This window comes from Equus quagga, chromosome 2 (assembly GCF_021613505.1).
Source record: "Equus quagga isolate Etosha38 chromosome 2, UCLA_HA_Equagga_1.0, whole genome shotgun sequence".
In the NCBI taxonomy this organism is placed as follows: Eukaryota; Metazoa; Chordata; class Mammalia; order Perissodactyla; family Equidae; genus Equus; species Equus quagga.
The window spans coordinates 31709233-31730539 of record NC_060268.1 but is presented as its reverse complement, the minus strand read 5'-3'; the positions used below and the strand labels follow the sequence as shown (position 1 = coordinate 31730539).

The following is a 21307-nucleotide window of genomic DNA, read 5'->3' as shown; positions in this document are numbered from 1 at the left end:
CCAAAGTTTGTTTTCCTTCTGTGACTTCAAAGGGCGTAAAGCACAGAGCTAACCTGGCAGTGCCCTGTCTGCAATGCTGAAATTCAAACCAAACAGACTAGTATCAAAACCATCCAGAGGAATCGCCTCAATACTATAACATTTTAAGGGACCAGTGGCACCCAGATCACCACCAACTAGAATGAAGAGAACCTAAATTAATCCAGAAAGAAAGGAGAACCCACTGGGTGATTATAACCTGATACCTTAATTGGATTGCAATAGTATTCCCCAAAAGCTCACTGGTAATTCTCCAGTATAAAAAACAATCACATAAATACTAGAGATCCCTAACAGCTCTTTGGTGGATTGGATTGTTCAGTAGTTTTGGACAACAAGTGTGTGTCTGCCACACTGTACTAATAAAAGGAAAGCTGTAAAGGAGCACTATGGACGAGTCCTGCTACAGTGAGCCTCCTGATGCTACAGGCGGTGGATGATGAGACATCACATTCACAATGAGAAGGGAGCTCATTCCCGAGATTGAGGCAGCCTTCACCTGACCTTTCCAGAGCAGGCTCTTCTTGCTCACTGCCCTGTACTTTGCTGAGGGATCAGATAGCTCAGGGGTATCTCCTGTTTCTGTTCTAGGATTCCAGTCAGATCGAGCTGCTGAAGGAACTCTTGGATCTCCTTCAGGACATGGTGGTGATGCTTCTGTCCCTCCTGGAAGGTTGGGCTGTTTGGTATAACTAGGCATTCACACAACTGTAATTGGTCCAAGCACTAACCGTACTAATCACGCAGGTTATCCTTCTGGCAGGTCACTGATGCCATCTGACATTGGTTAGAAAGGCAAATTTTCAGAAACAAAAAATGAGTGAGGGGCACATGGTCTGATGGACAAAGCCTGAAACCAACTCATTTTATATCAATAGGAAAGCCAGAATGAACTGGGGAAAACCTCCAAGCTTTGCTCTTCCCTATCCTCTCCCTCTCCCCATTGCTTTTCAGTACATCTGGCTGCCAGTGTGTATGCCAGCCATCTAGTTGGGCACCCTCCTAGGTCTAAGGGGATAAGAGGGGCACCACTTATCCCTATGTGTCCCCAATAATCTGATCATGAAACCACTTCCCAGGCCCCAGGCCAGATAAAAGGCACTGGTGTGGCCATCTCCTTATTCCCTTTGTTTCTTTCCCCCTTGGCTCCTAGTGGTGTAGTCTTTATGGCTTGCTGCTCCCTCCTACCCATTTCCAAATCATCACGGTCAGAAAACAGCTGACTGATTTGGCACATAAGTCTTCTAAAAATAGCTACCTGACCAGTTATGTGATGGCTTGGGTTTATTTATATATTTGTATGTCTTTTTGAACCTGCCTCACAGGGAATGTGGTAAATGGAACTATTGGCAAGCAGATGGTTGACACACTGGTAGAGTCATCTACCAATGTAGAAATGATCTTGAAATTCTTTGACATGTTCTTGAAACTTAAAGACTTAACCAGCTCAGACACCTTCAAAGAATATGACCCAGATGGTAAAGGCATTATCTCCAAAAAAGAATTCCAGAAGGCCATGGAAGGGCAAAAACAGTACATACAGTCGGAGATTGACTTTCTCCTTTCGTGTGCAGAAGCTGATGAGAATGACATGTTTAATTACATTGATTTTGTAGACCGGTTCCATGAACCAGCCAAGGACATAGGGTTTAATGTGGCAGTGTTATTGACAAATCTCTCTGAACATATGCCGAATGATTCTCGCCTTAAGAGTCTGTTGGACCCAGCAGAAAGTGTGCTAAATTACTTTGAACCATACCTAGGACGCATTGAGATTATGGGTGGGGCCAAGAAAATTGAGCGTGTTTATTTTGAGATCAGTGAATCCAGTCGAACTCAATGGGAGAAGCCCCAAGTGAAGGAATCTAAGCGACAGTTCATCTTTGATGTTGTCAATGAAGGTGGAGAGCAAGAAAAAATGGAACTGTTTGTGAACTTCTGTGAGGATACCATCTTTGAAATGCAGTTAGCATCTCAAATCTCTGAGTCTGACTCAGCTGACAGGCCAGAAGAGGAGGAACAGGCAGAGGAAGATTCTTCTTATGTGGTAGAAATTGAGGGTGAAGAGGAGGATGACAGGTCTTTTGAGTCTGTCTCTGCATTTGCCATGGCCTGTGCCTCAGTGAGGAGAAATGTTGCCAACTTTCTCAAGAGGGCAACCCTGAAGAACCTCAGGAAGCAGTACAGGAAGGTGAAAAAGATGACTGTGAAGGAACTGGTGAAAGTGTTCTTCTCTTTCTTCTGGACACTGTTCGTGGGGCTCTTCCAATTGTTCTTCACCATATTGGGAGGTATCTTTCAGATCCTCTGGAACACAGTGTTTGGAGGGGGCCTAGTAGAAGGGGCGAAGAACATCAGAGTGACCAAGATCCTGGGTGACATGCCTGACCCAACCCAATTTGGTATCCATGATGATGCTTTGGAGGCTGAGAGGGCAGAAGTGACTGAGCCAGGTATCGCAACTGAACTGGTATACTTCGTAAAGGGTGAGAAAGGAGATGCGGATATTATGTCAGATCTCTTTGGATACCACTCAAAGAAAGAAAGTGGTTTAAAGCAAGGGCCCGAAGTAGGTTTGGGTGACCTCTCTGAGATTATTGGCAAGGATGAACCCCCTACGCTAGAGAGTGCTGTACAGAAGAAAAGGAAAGCACAGGTAAGCATAATTTGTTTCTATCATCTTTCTTTATCCTCAGCAAAAGGCTTGCCACTGTAACTTCCAATCAGTGTGGACACCAATTCCCTAGGAGCCACCATTGTATTAGATACCAGCTCTTCTGTGATTACTCTGATCTTATAATTCCAGCTCTGCCGTGTCTGGGGAGAAGGAGACTTAGATGGTTGTCTCAGTGTGTAATTGCTGCATGGTCTTTCAGTTTGCATTGTAGAGTTCAAACAGGATGGTCTGTGACCCTCACCTTTGCTTCCATACAAGAAAGAAGGTTAGTTCTCATAGTACACAGGTTCATTCAGTGAACTGAGAGGGTAGAAAAGCAGGTATAGGATAGGAGGAGAACTTTCTTCTGAGACAATACTTCTGCAGCGTCCCAAAAGACCCAGATGATATCATGTGATTTTGTAAGTGTCCCAGTGAGTTTTATCATGCTTGGGACATTTTTATTCTCATGGCACCCATCATCCAATTTCAACTTCAAGTCAGTCTACTAGGTTAAGTGTATAAAATAGCAGTAATTCCGAGCCCCTTGGCCTTGGAAAGTTGTTGTTCCCCTCTGTTGCAACATCCAACTCACAGCATCATTCTAACATTAAAGAGAGTATAGAGAGAAATGTGAAGAGATCATAGCCCGTGGACAACTTTTATTTCTTCATTTCATTGATATTTATTGAATAGTTAATATGCACTTGTCACTGTTTTAGGCTCTGAGAATACAGTGATGAATGAGAAATGCATTGTCCCTATAATTTAGTGGAAAAGATAGATATGGGACAAGTCATTACAGGCATGAAAAATGTTAAGAAGGCAGAACGCTAGATGCTATGGAAATGTGTAGGAGAGAACTCTCACCTGGTTTGGAGAGTCAGGGAAGGAAACATCAGAATTGTAGGCATTCTTACAGTATTACAGTATTAATTTATTTACTCTGTTTTGCTCCCTGGTGTGGCCCCAGGTCCTAGGACAGAATTTCATACGTAATAAGGTTGCTACATACCAGGCTATGTTCCTAGGATATGAGAATACATTGCTTAACAAGAGAGACATTTTTGCTTTAATAGAGCTTAACTTCTAATGGAAGAAGACAACCAATAAAGTCATTACCATTTGTGACACATGCTACAATAAATGAACAAGGTCATGTGTTACAGAGTGAATGTGGGCCCTACTAAAACTAGCATGGTCAAGAAGACCTCTGAAAATGTGTCATCTGAACCAAGTCCTGAGGGGTGGCAGGCATGTAAAACACCAGGATAGTCATACTCCAGGCAGAGGATACGGCTATTGCAAAGGTCCTGGTGCACTGAAGGATTTAGAATGTCCCAGGAAAGGGAAAGAGATTTGGGTGTAAGAAACAAGTCAAGTGGTGCAAGATGAGGATGGAGAAAAAGGCCATGATCATGCAGGCCTTGTAACAAGGCTTTGGTAAGGAGGTTGAATTTTGTTCTAAGTACACTGGTCATCAGAGGGACTAGGGTGGTGGTAAGAGAATTGAAGACAAGGCAAGAATCCTGTCTTATGGAAGTGGGTTCTGGATTGGATCTGGTATGATCTCTGTCTGTCCCTGACTTCATGGAGCAGTAGGACCACTGCCTTGGGGCTCTGACAATGTCCTAGCACAAGTTTTCTCTGAGTTGAATAATAACAAGGCAGTTGAGTTTTCAAGTTTGAAATCTTTGTCTTGGTATTTCTCCAGAGTAGCTTCATATATAGCAGGACCCTTATGTTCTGTGATCCTGAGAAAAGCAGAAGCGTGAAGAAAGAAAGCCACTGGGACTTGTGACCAAGGAGATGAAAATGGCCAATATGGCTCATCACCATGAGCTCATTTATTCGAGGAAACCTTGACTGATTGTTATTTTTGTCTAGGCAGCAGAGATGAAAGCGGCACATGAAGCAGAAGGAAAAGTAGAGTCTGAGAAGGCAGAGTAAGTTCTTGGTAGCATCCACCACTCTAACTGCCATGGTAGATAGTTCTAGATAACATCTACTTGATAGCATCCACTATTCTATTGCTATGGTAAATGGAAAACTTGATTTCTGTTAATACAAGACAGATATTGTGCAAGCTCTGGATACACTTATTTTTACTCTAGCTATACAATAAACACATTCTAATAATCCTGCTAACTTTATAATCCAGATAGTAGATCAGAGTTTCACTATCTGGCCAAACAAATTATCAAACATTCACACTTAGTGTCTTCATATGATGCTGCTGATGATGATATCTAATAATTATTGAATACCTTTTACATGCCAGGCCCTGTGATAAGCTCTTTTATACAATATCTCATTTAACTCTTACCACAAGCTTAGAAGAATAGGTACTATCACTAATTCCCATGAAGGCTTAGAAAATAAAGGACAGCTTTTCTGAAGGGAAAAAAGTTGCTAAGCCTAATTTCAGAAGAAGACTACAAACTTGTGTATAACTGATGTACACCGGTGACCATGGCTCATCAGAGTGGGCACCACTTGTGAATACGAAGTTGATATCCCAGCACTGTGGAGTGATGAAAACCTAAAGTTCCCACCCTCAAGGAATAATTGTAGTTCCCACTTCTCTCAGCCCAGATTTCTCTATAATTGAGTCTCCCTGTCAGAGCTAGGCCTCCCTCTGTCCCCCTCTACTGAGTGGGTTTCTCTTCCTGCAGCATGGAAGATGGAGAGAAGGAGGATACAGCCAAAGAAGAAGTGCAAGCCGAGGCCCTGTGGGCCGAAGCGACAAAGAAGAAGAAGCGACGGTGTGGCCAGAAAGTTGAGAAGCCTGAAGCCTTCATGGCCAATTTCTTTAAAGGACTGGAAATCTATCAGACCAAGCTACTGGTAAGCATTCAGGCCCTGGCCCACTCCAGGTGCAGGCGTTGGCCCAGGCTGACCTCAGAGAAGTGGCCCCATTGATTTTGTTTCACCATTTGATTAGTTACGCTTCCTTATCTTTCTCATTCCTTCTCTTTTCCTCTTCTTGTTTATCTGCCTGTTCCTTTTGTGTTGGAGGAAAAGAAAAAGGGGTAACCTGGAAAAAACCAAGCACACCAGCTCCTCTGCCCAGCAGTATCTGACCTGTGCTCTCACCAGGAGAGTGGGAACACCTCTTTCTAGCTGGTCCTTCATGTGTGTTAGGTGGGGACTTAGCTGATCCTGATCCAAAAGTTCAGAAATAGTTGATCATTTGGGATGCAGGAAGAATATTTCTTTGTTAGGTTAAGTTCTCACATAGTCCTCAAAAGCTTTATTATTCCACACACAATCAGCCCTCAGCACAGCTTGTAATGTTCTTTCTCTGACAAATTGTCCACTGAGGTACAGTTGCCGATGGCCAGGACACCGCCTTCCCCAGCACCAGCCCCCTCCGCAGAGACTGAAAGCTTTCGCTAAGCAGCCACCATTCCAGTGCTCCTCGAGTGCTGATTTTTTCCAGGGAAGGTGGCAGTGAGAATGGGAATGGGGCCTCCTGAGAGGGGAGAGGGAGAGGTTTTGAGGCTGTGACTTACAAAGGGACAAGAACTCTAGGCCACAGTCTGGCTGCACTCAGAGTGGGAGCTGCAGAGGTCTTCTGTGGGCCTAAATCACTCAAAATTTTCAAATAGACTACTTCCTGAATGGAGTGTTCACGAACACACACACACACACACACACACACAAGTACCTTCATAGCAGGATTTGAGTCCTCTGCTGGTGGCAGGTTTAGGCATTTGTTTCCCTGAGGGATAAGCCAGAGCAGAGTTCCTTTGAGCATCATTCTAAGCAATTTTTTTAAATCAACATTTCTGGTCGCCCCCCCCAAATAAGTCATAAGAAGGCCAGGATTGTCCTAAAAGAGTGGTTACCAAGACTAGGACTAGTCCTGTGTGAACTTCTAACCAGAAAAGACCTTCTGTGTGAGAGAGGGGCGGTCCCTTTCCCTTCCAAAGCTCTTCTACTTCTGCCTGTCCTTTTCTTTTCAGCATTACCTGGCCAGGAATTTCTACAACCTGAGGTTCCTTGCTCTGTTTGTAGCCTTCGCTATCAACTTCATCCTGCTCTTTTACAAGGTGATACTTCATTCAGGGGCTATTTGCTAAATATACTATATATTCGGGAAAAAAAGAAAATGTAAAAGAAGTTATGCTCTTAATGAGAGCAAAAATTCTAATATCTAAGGAAATTGCTAAGACATTAGCTTCTAAAAAAGAAGTGGAGAGATGGTTTGCAAGGGAAGCTGGTGAGAGCACTGTTTCCATAATTCAGAGTTGTTCTAGTCATTACTTACTTAATTCTTCAAATATTTATTGGGCTTCTACTCTGTGCTAAGACCCTCTAGTAGGAACTATGAGGTATTTCAAATTGAATAATAAATACAGTTCTTAACTTGAGGAATGAGGTAACAGAGAGCCATTATAGTTGGCCCATATGTTAGAACAATTATGAAGGAAGAATTCACAGGAGTTGTTTTCTGGATGTGGGAAAAGAAGGACTGATTGAGATAAATGAAGGTTTTGAACATTGGTAAGTGGGTCTTGTACACCGTAGGCACATAGTAAGAGTTAGTGGAATGAATTAATGAATGATAGGTTCTGGGTCCTTGACAAAGTCCTTAACTGGCTATTCTATCCCTTGCCTCTCTCCCCTCCTATTTCAAACCACCAATCTAATTTTTATAAAACTTTCTTTTGTCCATGTCCACCTTCCACTTGACAAACTAATGGCTTTCTGTTACCTGTAGTGGAAAAATAGAAGCCTCCAGCGGGGTGTGACCAAGCTTGGTTTTAAACATATTAGGTGGAGGTGAGGTGGAGGTGACTGCAGGCAGCCATTTAGGTGGAGATAGCAGGCAGTTGGAGCTGCAGGATGAATGCCTCAAAGCTGTAGACCTGGGAGGCGTCTGTGTAAGAATGGCACTTGATACCATGAAAGTTAATGACATCTCATAAACAGTGGAAAATGTTGAGTGTGTGTGTGTGCTACGTGCACTTGTGCGTGTATGTGCACTGTATGTGTACTGTGTGTGCACTTATGTGTGTGCATGTTTGTGTCTTAGCCTCCTCCCATGCCACAGCATTTCAGAGATTGCCTCCTGCAGCATGGGGATTATAGAATATGTAGTAAACTTCTCTAATTTTTTGCCTTTTTTTTCAAGAGATAGCTTTTGTCTCTTGAAAATTTTGTAATTATTGGAGATACTGGGGATTCCTGGGAATGAGTTACCCCAACACCTCATTCACTCAGCAAGTAATACCGAGTCACTGCTACTTGCACAGTATATGCTAGAGATATAAAATATGTGTGGAGAGCCCAGTGGCAGGGGCTCTTTCTGATGTTTATGAGAGAGTGTGTGTCTTGGGCCAGGTCACTGAAGAACCTTTAGAAGAAGAGACAGAGGACGTTGCGAACCTGTGGAATTCCTTTAATGATGAGGAAGAGGAAGAAGCGATGGTGTTCTTTGTCCTACAGGAGAGCACTGGGTATATGGCACCAACGTTGCGGGCCCTCGCCATTATCCACACCATCATCTCTTTAGTCTGTGTGGTGGGCTATTACTGCCTGAAGGTGAGTTGCTGGCCACTCTGAATATAATCTGATGCTTTAATGAGGAAGCATCCTTTCTGGACCCAGACAGCCCTTTGTTCACTAACACTTTGCTGATAGACTGAGGGTCATGGAGCAGCAGCATGGGCATCACCTGGGAGCTAATTGGAACTTCAGAATCTTGGGCCCCACCTTAGGCCTTTTAAATCAGAATCTACAATTTAACACGATCCCCAGGTGATCTGCATTCAAACTCTAGTTGGAGAAGCCTTGCTCTAGGGGTCCCACTTCAGGCACCTCTTGCTGAATTTCATAAAACTAGAATCATCAGGAGGCTGGCCCAGTGGCATAGTGGTTAAGTTTGTGTGCTCCACTTTGGCAGCCTGGGGTTCACAGGTTTGGATCCTGGGCATGGACGTACACACTGCTCATTAAGCCATGCTTTTGTGGCGTCCCACATACAAAATAGAGGGAGATTGGCACAGATGTTAACCCAGTGATAATCTTCCTCAAGCAAAAAGAGGAAGTTTGGCAATAGATGTTAGCTCAGGGCCAATCTTCCTCACAAAAAAACAATTTTTTAAACCCCTAGAATCAGCAGGCTAAGTCACACATGGAGGTAGTGATGAGAGGTTCTTCTAATCTTTTCACTGATGTTGGAATTTTTATAAATATTGAATTTCAAAAATTCAAAACTTATTCAAAAATAGTTAATTTAACTATTCGAGATATCAGAAGAAAACTTATTGATGAGTAGCTGTGTTATCTATTGCTGCATAACAAATCACCCCAAAACTTAGTGGCTTAAAATGACAACCGTTTTCTCTCTCTGATTCCGTGGACTGATGGGGCACATTTGAGCAGTTCCTCTACTCCATACAAAAGTGGCCACATCAGCAAACATCTGGTAGCTTAGCTGGGATAGACGCTCCAAGATGGCACACACTCGTGCCTGGCATGTTGGCAAGGGAACAGCTGGAAGGCTGGGTCATGTAGACTCGGGGCATCTCCCTTTCCATGTGGCCTCTCCACATTCTCTCTCCAGCAGAGTAGTTGGACTTCTTGCATATTATGGCTTTGGGTTTCCAAAAAAAGCACAAAAATGAAAGCAGCTAGCCCTCCTTAAGGCTTAGGCCCAGAATTGGCACAGTGTCATTTTGACTGCATTCTCTTGGTTAAAGCAAGTTATAGGGTCAGCTCAGATTCATTGTTACACAGGGGGTGAGGGAGGCCAAGCAAGGGCATGAAAACCAGGAAGCCTGGTTCAATGGGGCCATCTTCAGACATTACTACAGTTACATCAGTCTTCAGTCATTCTATTTTTGGTGCTGTAAGCCTCATTCTGTTTCTACTATACTACATTTTTTTCCCCTCATTACATTTTTTCTTACTTCTCTTTCGTAGGAAGTCTCTTTGGCTGTATACCAAGCCATCCTCTCCCTGGGAAGAGTCCAGGAAATACATTCCTATCCTTGTGGTCCTCATTTCCCCCAGTGAACTATAGTATCGTATAGGAAGTCCAGCTACTCCGCTGGAGAGATCATGAGCCCTAAGCCACACTGAGGACTCCGTTGTGACAGTGAAAGCGCAGATTCTGGAGCCAGGCTGCCTGGGTTGGACTCACAGCTCTGCCGCTTAACCTCACCATCCCTCTGTTTCCTCATTTGTAAAAATGAGTATTGTAATAACGACGCCAATCCCTGAAAGTTGCTGGGAGGGTTAAATGTATTAATATGTGTAAAAGTACTCAGAACACCAGACATAGTGACCTCTCTGTGTCAGCTGTCGTTCCTTAGTTCACCATCCTAGAGCTCAGCTTGCTGCGTGGGGTAGAGATATACTGATGACCCAGAGAACTCAAAAGAGAAACACTATCTGAGGAATAAAAATGTACAAGTCCCACTACAAGGGTACGCAAACTCCTAGAAGATTGAAGGGGAATGCTTCAAATCCCAGAGATCAGTCCCGCTCTAAAACTTGATGTTATTATTGTCCTTCAGAGTCATTTCAAAATGCAGCATAGCTTTATCCTTGCTTCCCCTCCCACACCATCCATTAACCGACAGCAGCGCTGTTGGATTCCCCACCATGTGCAAGGGCTACTATTAGCCTTTGGCACCTTCCTACTGTTGGTCTTTTATTTCCTCAATGGTCTTTGGTTGTTTTAAAGAAAAAAAGAGCATGAGTTAACTCTATGCAAATCGTTATCTAAATTTTGTCTTTTTGTCTTGGAAATAAAGGAGCAGTGTGGGGCATATGGAGATCATGAGCTTTGAGAAAGAGTTAATGGAAGAAACAGTTTGGAGACCAAGGTCTCAAGGGTGTTGCCCGGTACCCAGTGGCTTCCCAGCTGAATGAGAAGCCCTGGGTCTGTCTAAATTAAGCTTCTCTGACTATTCGGACTTCTCTTTTCCTGGGATTTCAGTAGTATCCTCTGACCTGCCTAACTCTGTCCCGTATTTGAAGTGTGGGTGTCTGGTGATGGTTGGGGTGAGTGGATTATTTTCCCATCCTTTTCCGTTTACCTCTTTGGTGGTAGGTCTTTACAGCCATGCCACCATATCTAGTCTAAAGTGACAGTTACAACTGTAAGAGAACAGGGAGTGACAGAGGGAACAAATAAGCATGCTACTACCTGGCAGGAGCTCTTCTCGGAAAGAATCTCAGGAAGAAAACTTCAGTACTGAAAGACTATGTCCAGAGCCCAGTCAGCTCTCATGTTCTATCAAACCATGTTTTATTAACCAAACTTCAAAGCCATGAGATGACTATGACCCCAGCCACTGAAGCGGGTTGGAACATTTCATGGTATTCCTGTGGCTGACCAATCTATTCCAGAATAGTTTGCTCTTGTTTCCAAGTCTTAGTTCAGCTCCACTTGGAGTCAGGAGCCCTAACTCCTTGGTGCAGAGACTCATATAAATATGGCCTTCTCAGGGATGGCCCAATGGTGTAGGAGTTAAGTTAGCATGCTCTGCTTCGGCAGCCTGGGACTCGCAGGTTCACATACCAGGCTTGACCATTTGTCAAGCCACGGTGTGTGAGCATCCCACATAAAAAAGAGGAAGATTGGCACAGAAGTTAGCTCAGCAACAATCTTCCTCACAAATAAATAAATAAATAAATATGGCCTTCTCGCTAGGATGGATCAAGGAGTCCAGTTTGTATTAATATCAGCTGTTTAACCCAAATCTTAAAGGGTGGCCCACATCAGATCAGCTTTTGGAGAGGGAAGTGTATTAGCCAAAGGAGCAAGAAGAGATTTATTTGGCTTTGGACCCACAACTAGGCACCCTAAGGATCCCACCACAAAGAGATTGCGGCCCTGAAGTTGGAAGGCTAATTTGTGAGAAATGCTTGGGAGAGGACGCTTTAATTAGAAAGCCGTCCTGAGGAAGCAGGGTCTTCCCACTCCTAGGTTCCTCTGGTGGTCTTCAAAAGGGAAAAAGAAATTGCCAGGAAGCTGGAGTTCGATGGCCTGTATATCACCGAACAGCCATCTGAAGATGACATCAAGGGACAATGGGACCGCTTGGTAATCAACACTCCGTAAGTAACCCCTCCAACCCCCGCCCTAAAAAGGAAAAGGTGTCGCTGCTGTAAATAGAATAACACCTTCTTCACCAGCCTTGGAGACCGATGAATACAAACCTTCCTTTGGTTTCTGGCACTTGTTTTCTCACCTGCCTTTTCAATAAAGTAGGCTGTTGCCCCTCAAACAGTTGTATGTATGTTTCTCTCTGCCTTTAATGAGGGACAGAGGATCTTATCAGGAAGTGCTGAGCATATTTAATTAAGACCAGATGGCCCCGTCCAATATTACTTAATCTAGTTTTCTGTGTTCGAGTCATATGGAGTGTTTCCCTGGCTCAGGGGTTCAGAGATCAAGCTGATCAGCTTCTCCGAAGTCCCCATATGGCACAGCAATCCTGTAACATCACCATCTTCAAAGTCTTCTCCTTAAACAAATAGCCGGGTTGGTAAGAGAACTCGTCCAATATAATCTGACAGGCAGTTCCATGGGCAGTTAAAGCAGGGCCATCTGGGCGGGGATGTTAAGATGCGTGGAGTAAAGCCAGCCTTGTTGGTAAGCGCTTGGTATAATTAGTACTGTGGTGGGAAAGAGCATTGATTCTAGAGGCAGAGAGGTGGGATGCTACATCAGCTCTGCAAGGTCATCGCACCTTCGAAGCCTCAGTTTCCTCCTCAGTAACAGAGGGCTGTGAATCCCACCTCCTACAGTCTAGGAGGATTCATGCCTGTAGTCACACGCTTGGCCCAGTGCCTGGCACTTGGTAGGCATCAAGCTCTTAGTTATTCCCTTTCCTCAACTGTTCAAAAGACGGCCATCACCACTGATGAGGGTAATGCTCGATGCCAGCATATTCATAATTGTGAAAATGAGACTTGGGGATAAATTAATGTGCTAAAAGAAGAATAAAGAAATAGGGCGAGATATGTAAACAAAGCTGACTGAAACTCTGAGGTGTGCCACTTCAAATGTGCACATCTGGAACCAACGGCTCTGACCCCTGGGGAAAGAAAATTGCTCCTTATGCAAAGATGGTCAGGGAAACTGAGAGGGGCAGCTCTACCAAGGCATGACTCAGCTTTTTTTAACAGTCTCTAGAAAGAGAAGACTCTTCGCTTAGGAAGAAAAGTGAGCATGCAAATCAAAAGCGTGTCCCTGCCTGCAGGTCCTTGCCAGTCTTTTCAAATAAGGAAAGATAAGGAGAACTACTGAGCCTTGTCTCTGACCCTTTGTCAAGACAGTACAGACATTTTGGATATTATTAAATACTTGAATTCTTTGGTAAGCTTTCCACAATTATCGACAATATTTGTGTCTGTGGCCAAGATGATATGGCCTAAGAGTCCTAGTAGAAAGGCAGTTCAGTTTCCAGAAATTTATCCTAAGGAGATAATGAGATAAGTACGCTAAAATATCCCAAGAAGGGTATTTGCCAAAATTTTTTATTTGAAATGGATTAAGTGTCCACGAGTAGGGAAATGCATAAATAAATAGCTCTTTAAAAAGTTTTAGATCAGTGAACCTTTAATTTTTTTCATGATAATGGCATTATAGTACATGTAGTACTTTGTAACCTGGTTTTTTCAGTTAACTATATATCATGGAGTGCTTTCTTTTTTAATATTTTTATATTGTTAAATACACGTATAGAAGAAAATATAAAGTGTGTATGTATATTTTAAAGTATAATAATAAAATGAACTGCAAAGGTTAAAACATGGAACATTGATGAAATCTTTGAAGTCCCGGATGTTATCCTCCTTAATTGTGTCTTCCCCAACCCCCAGGTAACGACTCTCCTGACTTTAGTGATATTCATTCTTTTGCTTTAGTTTATAGTTTTACCACTTAGGTACGTGTCTCTAGATATACTGTTCCATTTTGACTATTCTTAAAAAAGTATAAATGGAATTATACTATCTGTGTTGTCTGTCATCTGAATCTTTTGTTCAACACTACTTTGGGAACTCACCTATGTTGGTGTGTGTAGCCTTAGCTTGGTCATTTTCAAAACTGTAGCATTTTCCATTATATAAGTACATTATTGTATATTTATCCATTTTCCTCACAGTAGATATTTCAACTGTTTCCAGTTTGGGGTTATTACAAACAGTGCTACTATGAACATTTTTATACCTCACACACAAATAAAAGAGTTTCTCTAGGGTAGAAACCCAGGAGAGAAATTTGCTGAATAGTAGGATATGCAAATGTTTGTCCCAACTTACATTCCAAGGGGGACTGTATGAGAGTTCCTGCTTCTCTGCCTCTTTGCCAGCATTTATTGTCAGCAGATAATTTTGCTAATCTGGTAAGTGTGCAATGGCATCTCATTGTGCATTTCCCTGATTTCTAAAGAGGGTGAGAATCTTATATTATTTTTCTTGACCGTTCATATATAGATGTATCATTTATTTATGCATTTCCCTTCAGAAGGTTCTTTCATCCGATCCACTCTTTAAGGAATATTACCAAGTAAAAATATGTTTTCTACATTCAAGGAGCTTACATACCTAGTCAGGAGACAAGAATACTCAGACCAAGGTAAGATAATATCTGCGAAAGGGTCTTCCCCAAAGCTTTCAGTCAAGGGCCCTTTGGCATTACTTGTGGAATTTTCCACTTATGACAAAATGTGACCATGGCTGAGTTGTAAGTTACAGACCATTTCTATAAAAGATTTAAGAGAAAGTAGATATCAGTGTGGACAGAGGAAGCCTGGCTTGATTTTTATTTGTTTTGTTTATTTTAGATTCTAAATGCAATACATGAAAAAATCAAGTAGCAGAAAAATGTACAAAGAAGAAAATCAAAGTAATTATTTCCATCCCCCAGAGATAAGATCTGTTAGCACTTTACTCTGTAAACCCAGCACTTGTTCTTGTTTTTAAGTGGCATTTGGATGTTTAAGACAAAAAAATAGCTTTAACTATAAAAAAAAAAATTTGTTTTTTAAATTGCCACCCTGTTGGCGGAGAGGTAGCATTTGCTCAGGGTTATTCTTCTGAGAGGTCCATGAACAGAGGAAGGCCCCCACTTCTTCATCACCCACTTGGGTGGTCTCTATAGAATAGGGGCTGTTGTGTTCCAGAGCAAACAAGAATGACTCAAATAAAGGAAAACAGAAGTAAGAATGCATGCACCAAAGGACAGAGGTTCCTGGGCTGCAGTCTAGCCTCCCAAGGAACCCTCCCAGGAAGCATCAATCATTCTGGAAAGGAGCAAAGTATTTTAAATGTTTTTTGCCAACAAACCTGAAAGTGACAGTTCTTTCTTGACTTTAACAGTAAGAAACCATTTGCAGTAGAGCTGGCACAAGCTACCAGGCAGAAGGAAGAAGTTCCCTCTGGGGGGTAGGGAGGGGATGGTGTAGGGAATCACCTCCAAAGGAGAGAGGGATCTAATTCCCTGAGGAAAGCCGACCCCACAGGAGTTACATGGGAATGCAGAATAGAGTGGAAGAGCATTCTGGTTAAGAAAAACCCCATGAACGTTAATTAAAGGTGATCCCCAGACTGGAAACATCATAGAATTAGGGACCTTGTCTGCACTTTCCACCGCTGTGTCCCTTCATGTACCCCAGCTACTGACATAAGGTAGGTACTCAGTGAATGAAGGTTGAAGCCATGTGGTTCCTACAGGGTTTGGTTTCTAGTTATACTGGGATCAAAGAAAGAATCAAGAAACATATTTCTGCTTCTGTCTGGTCTGTCATCATAATTCCTGGCTCTTAATTTTGAGGTGGAAAGTGCAGAGTGGCTTTCCAAGTGTTCCAGAAGTAACACAAAGTCATGAAACCATAAATCAGTTAGACCTGTGGTGACTCTGAACTTCAATCAAGTCTCGAATTCTTCAATGATCAGGACAAAAACCAAAGAGATCACAGGTCCAGACATTCAAACTACAAAGTTTCTTGATGTGCTGGCCCTTGATGTTGAGAACCTCTCTTTTTCATTTTCTTTTTCAGATCTTTTCCTAATAACTACTGGGACAAGTTTGTAAAGAGAAAGGTATGCCTTGTCAGTGGGGGGGAGTTCCATGACCACCAAAGAAATGCAGTAGATTTTTTTTTAAGTTCTCAGTATACAAACATGAATAAATTCGATGCTCCTTTTATGATGTTTCCTCGAGAAGAGTAAGTCACAGAAGGGGTAGATGAACATCTGTAGGTTTTCAGCTTCATGCCTATCCTCTTCTGCCTTAAACAGCTGAACACAATCATTGTTTTCTGCATGCTAGATTTTTTACTCCCTTCCAAAAAATCTCAGCTTGAAAAGCACTTTTCACTTAATTGTCTTTGTTGCTTCTGTTTTCTCTGGGGGTTATTTTTTTCTCTTTATTTTCCTGTTGCATTTTGACTCATGTCTTTCTCAACCCCTTGAAAGAGCCCAGAGTGTAGCAAAGCTCTGAAGTCATTGGGGCCGGAGTAAACATTGATGGTGACCCGTGGCCTGAGCTCACCCTGTCATCCTCTCTGCTCTAGGTGATCAACAAGTATGGAGATCTCTACGGAGCAGAGCGCATTGCTGAACTCCTGGGTTTGGACAAAAGTGCCCTTGATTTTAGCCCAGTAGAAGAGACCAAAGCTGAGGCGGCCTCTCTGGTGTCATGGTACTGAGCTTAGGAGTTAAAATCCAAAGTCTAGCTAAAGTGGATCTTTCATTTTTCTAGCCCCCTTCGGTGTCCAAGAGGGAAAAATCGCCATCCTGTCTTGGTTCTCTCAGGCTCTGGGCTGGCTGAGGTGTTTCTTCTAGGTTCTAACATATTGGGAGAGCACTGCTTTAGGAAATTTAAAGGCCTATCAAGAGAAAGACTAATTAAAATTTTAGGATGTGCCATTCTAACATTGTTGGTCTCATGGAGAACACATACAACTTGATAAAGCTCAGAGCTGTATTTAGATTATCAAACCTAAGAGAAAAAATTTAATTTTTTCCCCTTATTAAACACTTAACTAAATCTTGACACTTACAAGTTTTGAAATTATTTGTTCCCCTTTAGGCTAAGTTCCATCGACATGAAGTACCATATCTGGAAGCTAGGAGTTGTTTTTACTGACAATGTAAGTATGGCATCTGAAAAACAAGATTCTGCACCCCCGGGGTCAGGGATGTCATTAGATGCCACAGGTAAACAAGCCAGGAAGGATGCCCTGAAAGATGCAGGGATTGCTTATCAAAGATGGAGGGCCTTAAAGGGGCTGGGGGATTACTTCTCTCTTGTGCAATAGTGTGAGGCAGATGGGGTTTCACTTGGCAATTCTGAGGTCAGTTCACAGCCCCTTAGCACCTAAATACCCTCTATCCTCACTCTGTCCCCAAAGATGAGAACAAATGGTTTAATGAGAACGTCACGAGGCATGAATGCCTGAAAAGTTGCTAAATTCCTTCCATTTCCACAGTCCTTTCTCTACCTTGCCTGGTACACAACCATGTCAGTCCTGGGCCACTACAACAACTTCTTCTTCGCTGCTCATCTGCTGGATATTGCAATGGGCTTCAAGACACTGAGGACTATTCTGTCATCTGTGACCCACAACGGCAAACAGGTATTGGGTTTATACTGATGTAGAATAGGGCAGACCTAGATGTGGATAGAAAAAAAAAACAGGTAGTGCACTAGTGTGTGACAGGAAGGTGTGTGTCATAGTGGATAATACACCTCCCTTGGCCAAACTCTTAGACTATGTAATAGTGATTGTTTTTGCAAAATTGCAGCCATCACTTAAGAGGCATAGGACCTTGATTCAGAAACCCTTAACATTTAGACCAACCAGGGAAGAGGGGAAGGGAGGGAGGTGATGAACATGTCAGAATCACTTTGGAAACCTTTTTCAGGTTTACCCCTTCCTCCATGGATCTGATACACTCCCTCGGCGTTAGCAAGTAGGCATATGTAGTTAGAAGACTCCTCAGGTTCTTCTGACATGTGCTTCCAATTAAGAACCAGTGACTCAGACCACACATACACACATATAAACACACATATACAGCTATATGTGTATATACGTAGGCATATATATAGCTGTATACACACACACACACAAACACACACATATCCATGTGTGTGTATGTCTATATACATCTTTCTGTATATCTATATAGTCATTGCTATATCCAATCTCATCAATATCCAGTCTATCTTTTATAATATTGTCAGGGTCATCCCTTGATTAAAATCCTCTAATGGCTCCTTCTGTCAACAAATTCAAACTCCTTAGCATTTCATTCCTCATTAAGTGCAATTCCATGTTCCCTCACAACTCTAAACCTTTGTATAGGAGGAGAAAAGAAGGAAGTTCAGATGTGCCCAGGTTGGTACAGTCATTATGGAAAACAGTATGGAGGTTCCTCAAAAAATTAAATATAGAATTGCCATATGATCCAGCAATCCCATTTCTGGGTATCTATCCAAAGGAAATGAAATCAGTATTTCAAAGAGGTATCTGCACTCTCGTGTTCATTGCAGAATTATCCACAATAGCCAAGATATTGAAAAAACCTAAGTGTCCATCAGTGGATGAATAGATAAAGAAAATGTGGTATATACATACAATGGAATATTATTCGGCCATAAAAAAGAAGAAAATCCTGCCATTTGTAACAAGATGGATGGACCTTGAGGGCATTATGTTAAGTGAAATGAGCGAAACACAGAAAGACAATACTCTGTGATCTCACTTATATGTGGAACTATGTTAACTATATGTTAAACTCATAGAACCAAAGAGTAGAATGGTAGTTACCAGAGGCTGAGGGGTGGGGGAAATACAGAGTGTTGGTCAAAGAGTACAAACTTTCAGTTATAAGATTAATAAATTCTGGAGGTCTAGTGTAAAGCATGGTTATTATGGTTAAAAATACTGTATCATATGCTTGAAATTTGCTATGAGAGTAGACCTTAAGTATTCTCACCACACACACACGGAAACAGTACCTCTGTGAGGTGATGGATATGTTAATTCACTTGACAGTGGTGATCATTTTATAATGTATACATATATGAAGTCATCATGTTGTACACCTTAAAAAATAAAGATTCTAACCAAAAAAAAAAGTCAAGTTGACCTTTAATTGTTCTGAAATGAAAGGTACTAGATCATCAAGTGTTTGGGTGGCTTATTTCTTCTAGGCTTCTGGTAGTAGCAACTGTCAATGTCTCTTGTTTTGGTTGATGATAAAAAGAATGGAGGAAGGCTAGAGATAGAAGTTTGCTGTCACCTACAAGAAACTAAAGTTTGGGGAGGTAATAACAACCTGTGATATAGATGTTTTCTTAGAGAGTATTAAATGCTTCCTAATAGGTTCCCGGGAGAAGGGGCACTGTGTGTCTTTCCATGTGTGTCTTGGGGAGTTTAATCTATAAAGGCAATGTTTCCCAAGGTGTCTTCTGTAGAATACCAGTTCTACAATTCTTTTAGAATCATTTTCTTCCCCTTTCCTCAGATATTGAAACTTCAGTTTTTATTGATTTGGTTTAATGGCATTACACAAAACTGTGCCTTAAACAGAAAGTTTAAACAATGAATTTCTTATATGGGCTTGCTGAATACTCTGGCAAGACTGTAAAAAAACATGTGCCCAGCTTGTGCCACGTGCCAGGTTCTGTGACAGGCTCACAGCTACCTTGTAAGGTAGATGTTGTACTTACTTGACAGATAAGAGAACTGAGGCTCAGAGAGGCTAAGAGTCTCACCCAAGACCACACAGCTGCTAAGTGGCAGAAGTAGCCTATTTCTTCCTTGGTGCAAAGCCCCGGTTCTTTCTCTCTTTCTAAAACCATCTGCTTTCTGTGAAGTCTGCTCTCCAAGGTTTGGCAAGTTACTATTCATTGTTCAAGAAGTGGCTGAAGATGCCTCCTCTGGTACTTGTCTGGGCATCATGCCCTCCCCCTTTTGTGTATCCCCTCGAGATCAGAGGTTTTATCTTGTCAACCTTCGTAGCTCCAGCTCCACACCTGGTCCCTCATACAGGCCAGAGGAGCAGGTCCCAGGTGCTCCTCACTTTTGGTACCTCTTAAAGCCAGGAAATAAACATGCCCTGTGACCTTTGCAAAGGTCCTAGGCAAATTTCTTGGTTATGAAGAATGTCACTTGGCTCAACCATCATAAATAATTCTTAGGGCAACTTCAAAGCTGTGACAATTATCCAGTTCGTGGTTATTTATGAAAAAGTGTAATGTAGGGACACCCACCAGTCCAAAGAAGGTGGCTTCTTTAGAAGCCGTGTTAGAGTGGAAGCCGCCTCAGGCAGCCTCAGGTCACTGCTGGTCTCTACAAGAAACAAGGTGACCCTCCTCCGAGCATCTTCGTTATTCGATCCTTACATCCCTTTGTAGTTCACACAGGCCAGCCAATACCCCAGCTATTAGCCTGCTCCAGCTGCCATACCACACTACCACAGACTGGGTGGCTCGAACAACAGACATTTATTTCCTCTCAGTTCTGGAGGCTAGAAGTCCAAGATCAAGGTGCAGGCAGGCAGGCAGGCGTGGTTTCCTCTGAGGCCTCTCTCCTGGGCTTGTACCTGGCGGCCCTCTGTGCGTGCAGCCGTCTGACATCTCTGTGTCCTGATCTTCTTTTCCTACAAGAACACCAGTTACATTGGAGTAGGACCCGCCCTGAACGCCTCATTTTAATGTAATCACCTCCTTAAATGCCTGTCTCCAAATGCAGTCACATTCCCAGGTGCTGAGGGTTAGGGCTCAGCATACGCATGTGCGGGGACACACTGGTCCGTAACACTCACCGTCACTGTCTCCTCGCAGTAGCCTGTCTTTCTGCTCTCATCTGTCCTTCCTCACTTGCAGGATGGCTTTCCCCTCTGCTCCCCTCACTCGGCCTCACCTTTCCTCTCTGTTTTCTTGGAATCTCCTGAGAACCTTTCAAGACGAAGACCCACCTCTTTCTCCTTTTCTCTCCCCTCCCACTCCAGCTGGTTCTGACTGTCGGTCTCCTGGCTGTGGTGGTTTATCTCTACACCGTGGTGGCTTTCAACTTCTTCCGCAAGTTCTACAACAAAAGCGAAGACGACGATGAGCCGGATATGAAGTGTGATGACATGATGACGGTGAGAGCCCACTGTGGGGCCACCCCTCCTCAGTGGGAAAGAAGGGCTGTGAGTGGTCTGGAGAATTAAGTGAGAGGGGTAGAGTTACAGAGCAGAATAGAGATGTTTCGTCCAAGAGGGAGAAGTGTCTGGAAAGACAAAAGTGATGGAAATAGAGTTCATGATCACTTGTCTAAGCCCAGGTGGAAACAGAAGCGCACTGCAGAAGGTCATCATTCATCTACCTTTGTTTGTGGTAAAGATGTGAATTACCTGTATCTAAATGTGAAGGGGAACCAGCCCCATGGCCGAGTGGTTAAGTTCATGCACTCCACTTCAGCGGTCCAGGATTTCACCAGTTTGGATCCTGGGTGTGGACATGGCACTGCTCATCAGGCCATGCTGAGGTGGCGTCCCACATAGCACAACTAGGGGGACATACAACTAAAATATACAACTATATACCGGGGGGCTTTGGGGAAAAGAAGAAAAACAAAAGGGAGA

General features: G+C 42.9%; 1 protein-coding gene across 9 annotated transcripts in view; it reads left to right on the top strand.

Moving 5' to 3' along the window:
- Positions 1 to 21307, top strand: part of RYR3 (ryanodine receptor 3) — a 484984-nt gene that overhangs the window by 456470 nt on the left and 7207 nt on the right. For 7 of the 9 annotated variants that reach the window (XM_046653250.1, XM_046653245.1, XM_046653249.1 and 4 more), the window contains exons 87-98: positions 631 to 712; positions 1365 to 2695; positions 4583 to 4641; positions 5371 to 5542; positions 6664 to 6750; positions 8045 to 8245; positions 11643 to 11773; positions 15724 to 15766; positions 16240 to 16367; positions 16758 to 16818; positions 17158 to 17304; positions 20690 to 20824. In XM_046653250.1, coding sequence (XP_046509206.1) covers positions 631 to 712; positions 1365 to 2695; positions 4583 to 4641; positions 5371 to 5542; positions 6664 to 6750; positions 8045 to 8245; positions 11643 to 11773; positions 15724 to 15766; positions 16240 to 16367; positions 16758 to 16818; positions 17158 to 17304; positions 20690 to 20824 — 2577 coding nt within the window. Of the gene's footprint in view, positions 1 to 630; positions 713 to 1364; positions 2696 to 4582; positions 4642 to 5370; positions 5543 to 6663; positions 6751 to 8044; positions 8246 to 11642; positions 11774 to 15723; positions 15767 to 16239; positions 16368 to 16757; positions 16819 to 17157; positions 17305 to 20689; positions 20825 to 21307 lie in introns of those variants that run through there. The other 2 variants (XM_046653247.1, XM_046653248.1) reach the window with 2 other exon arrangements.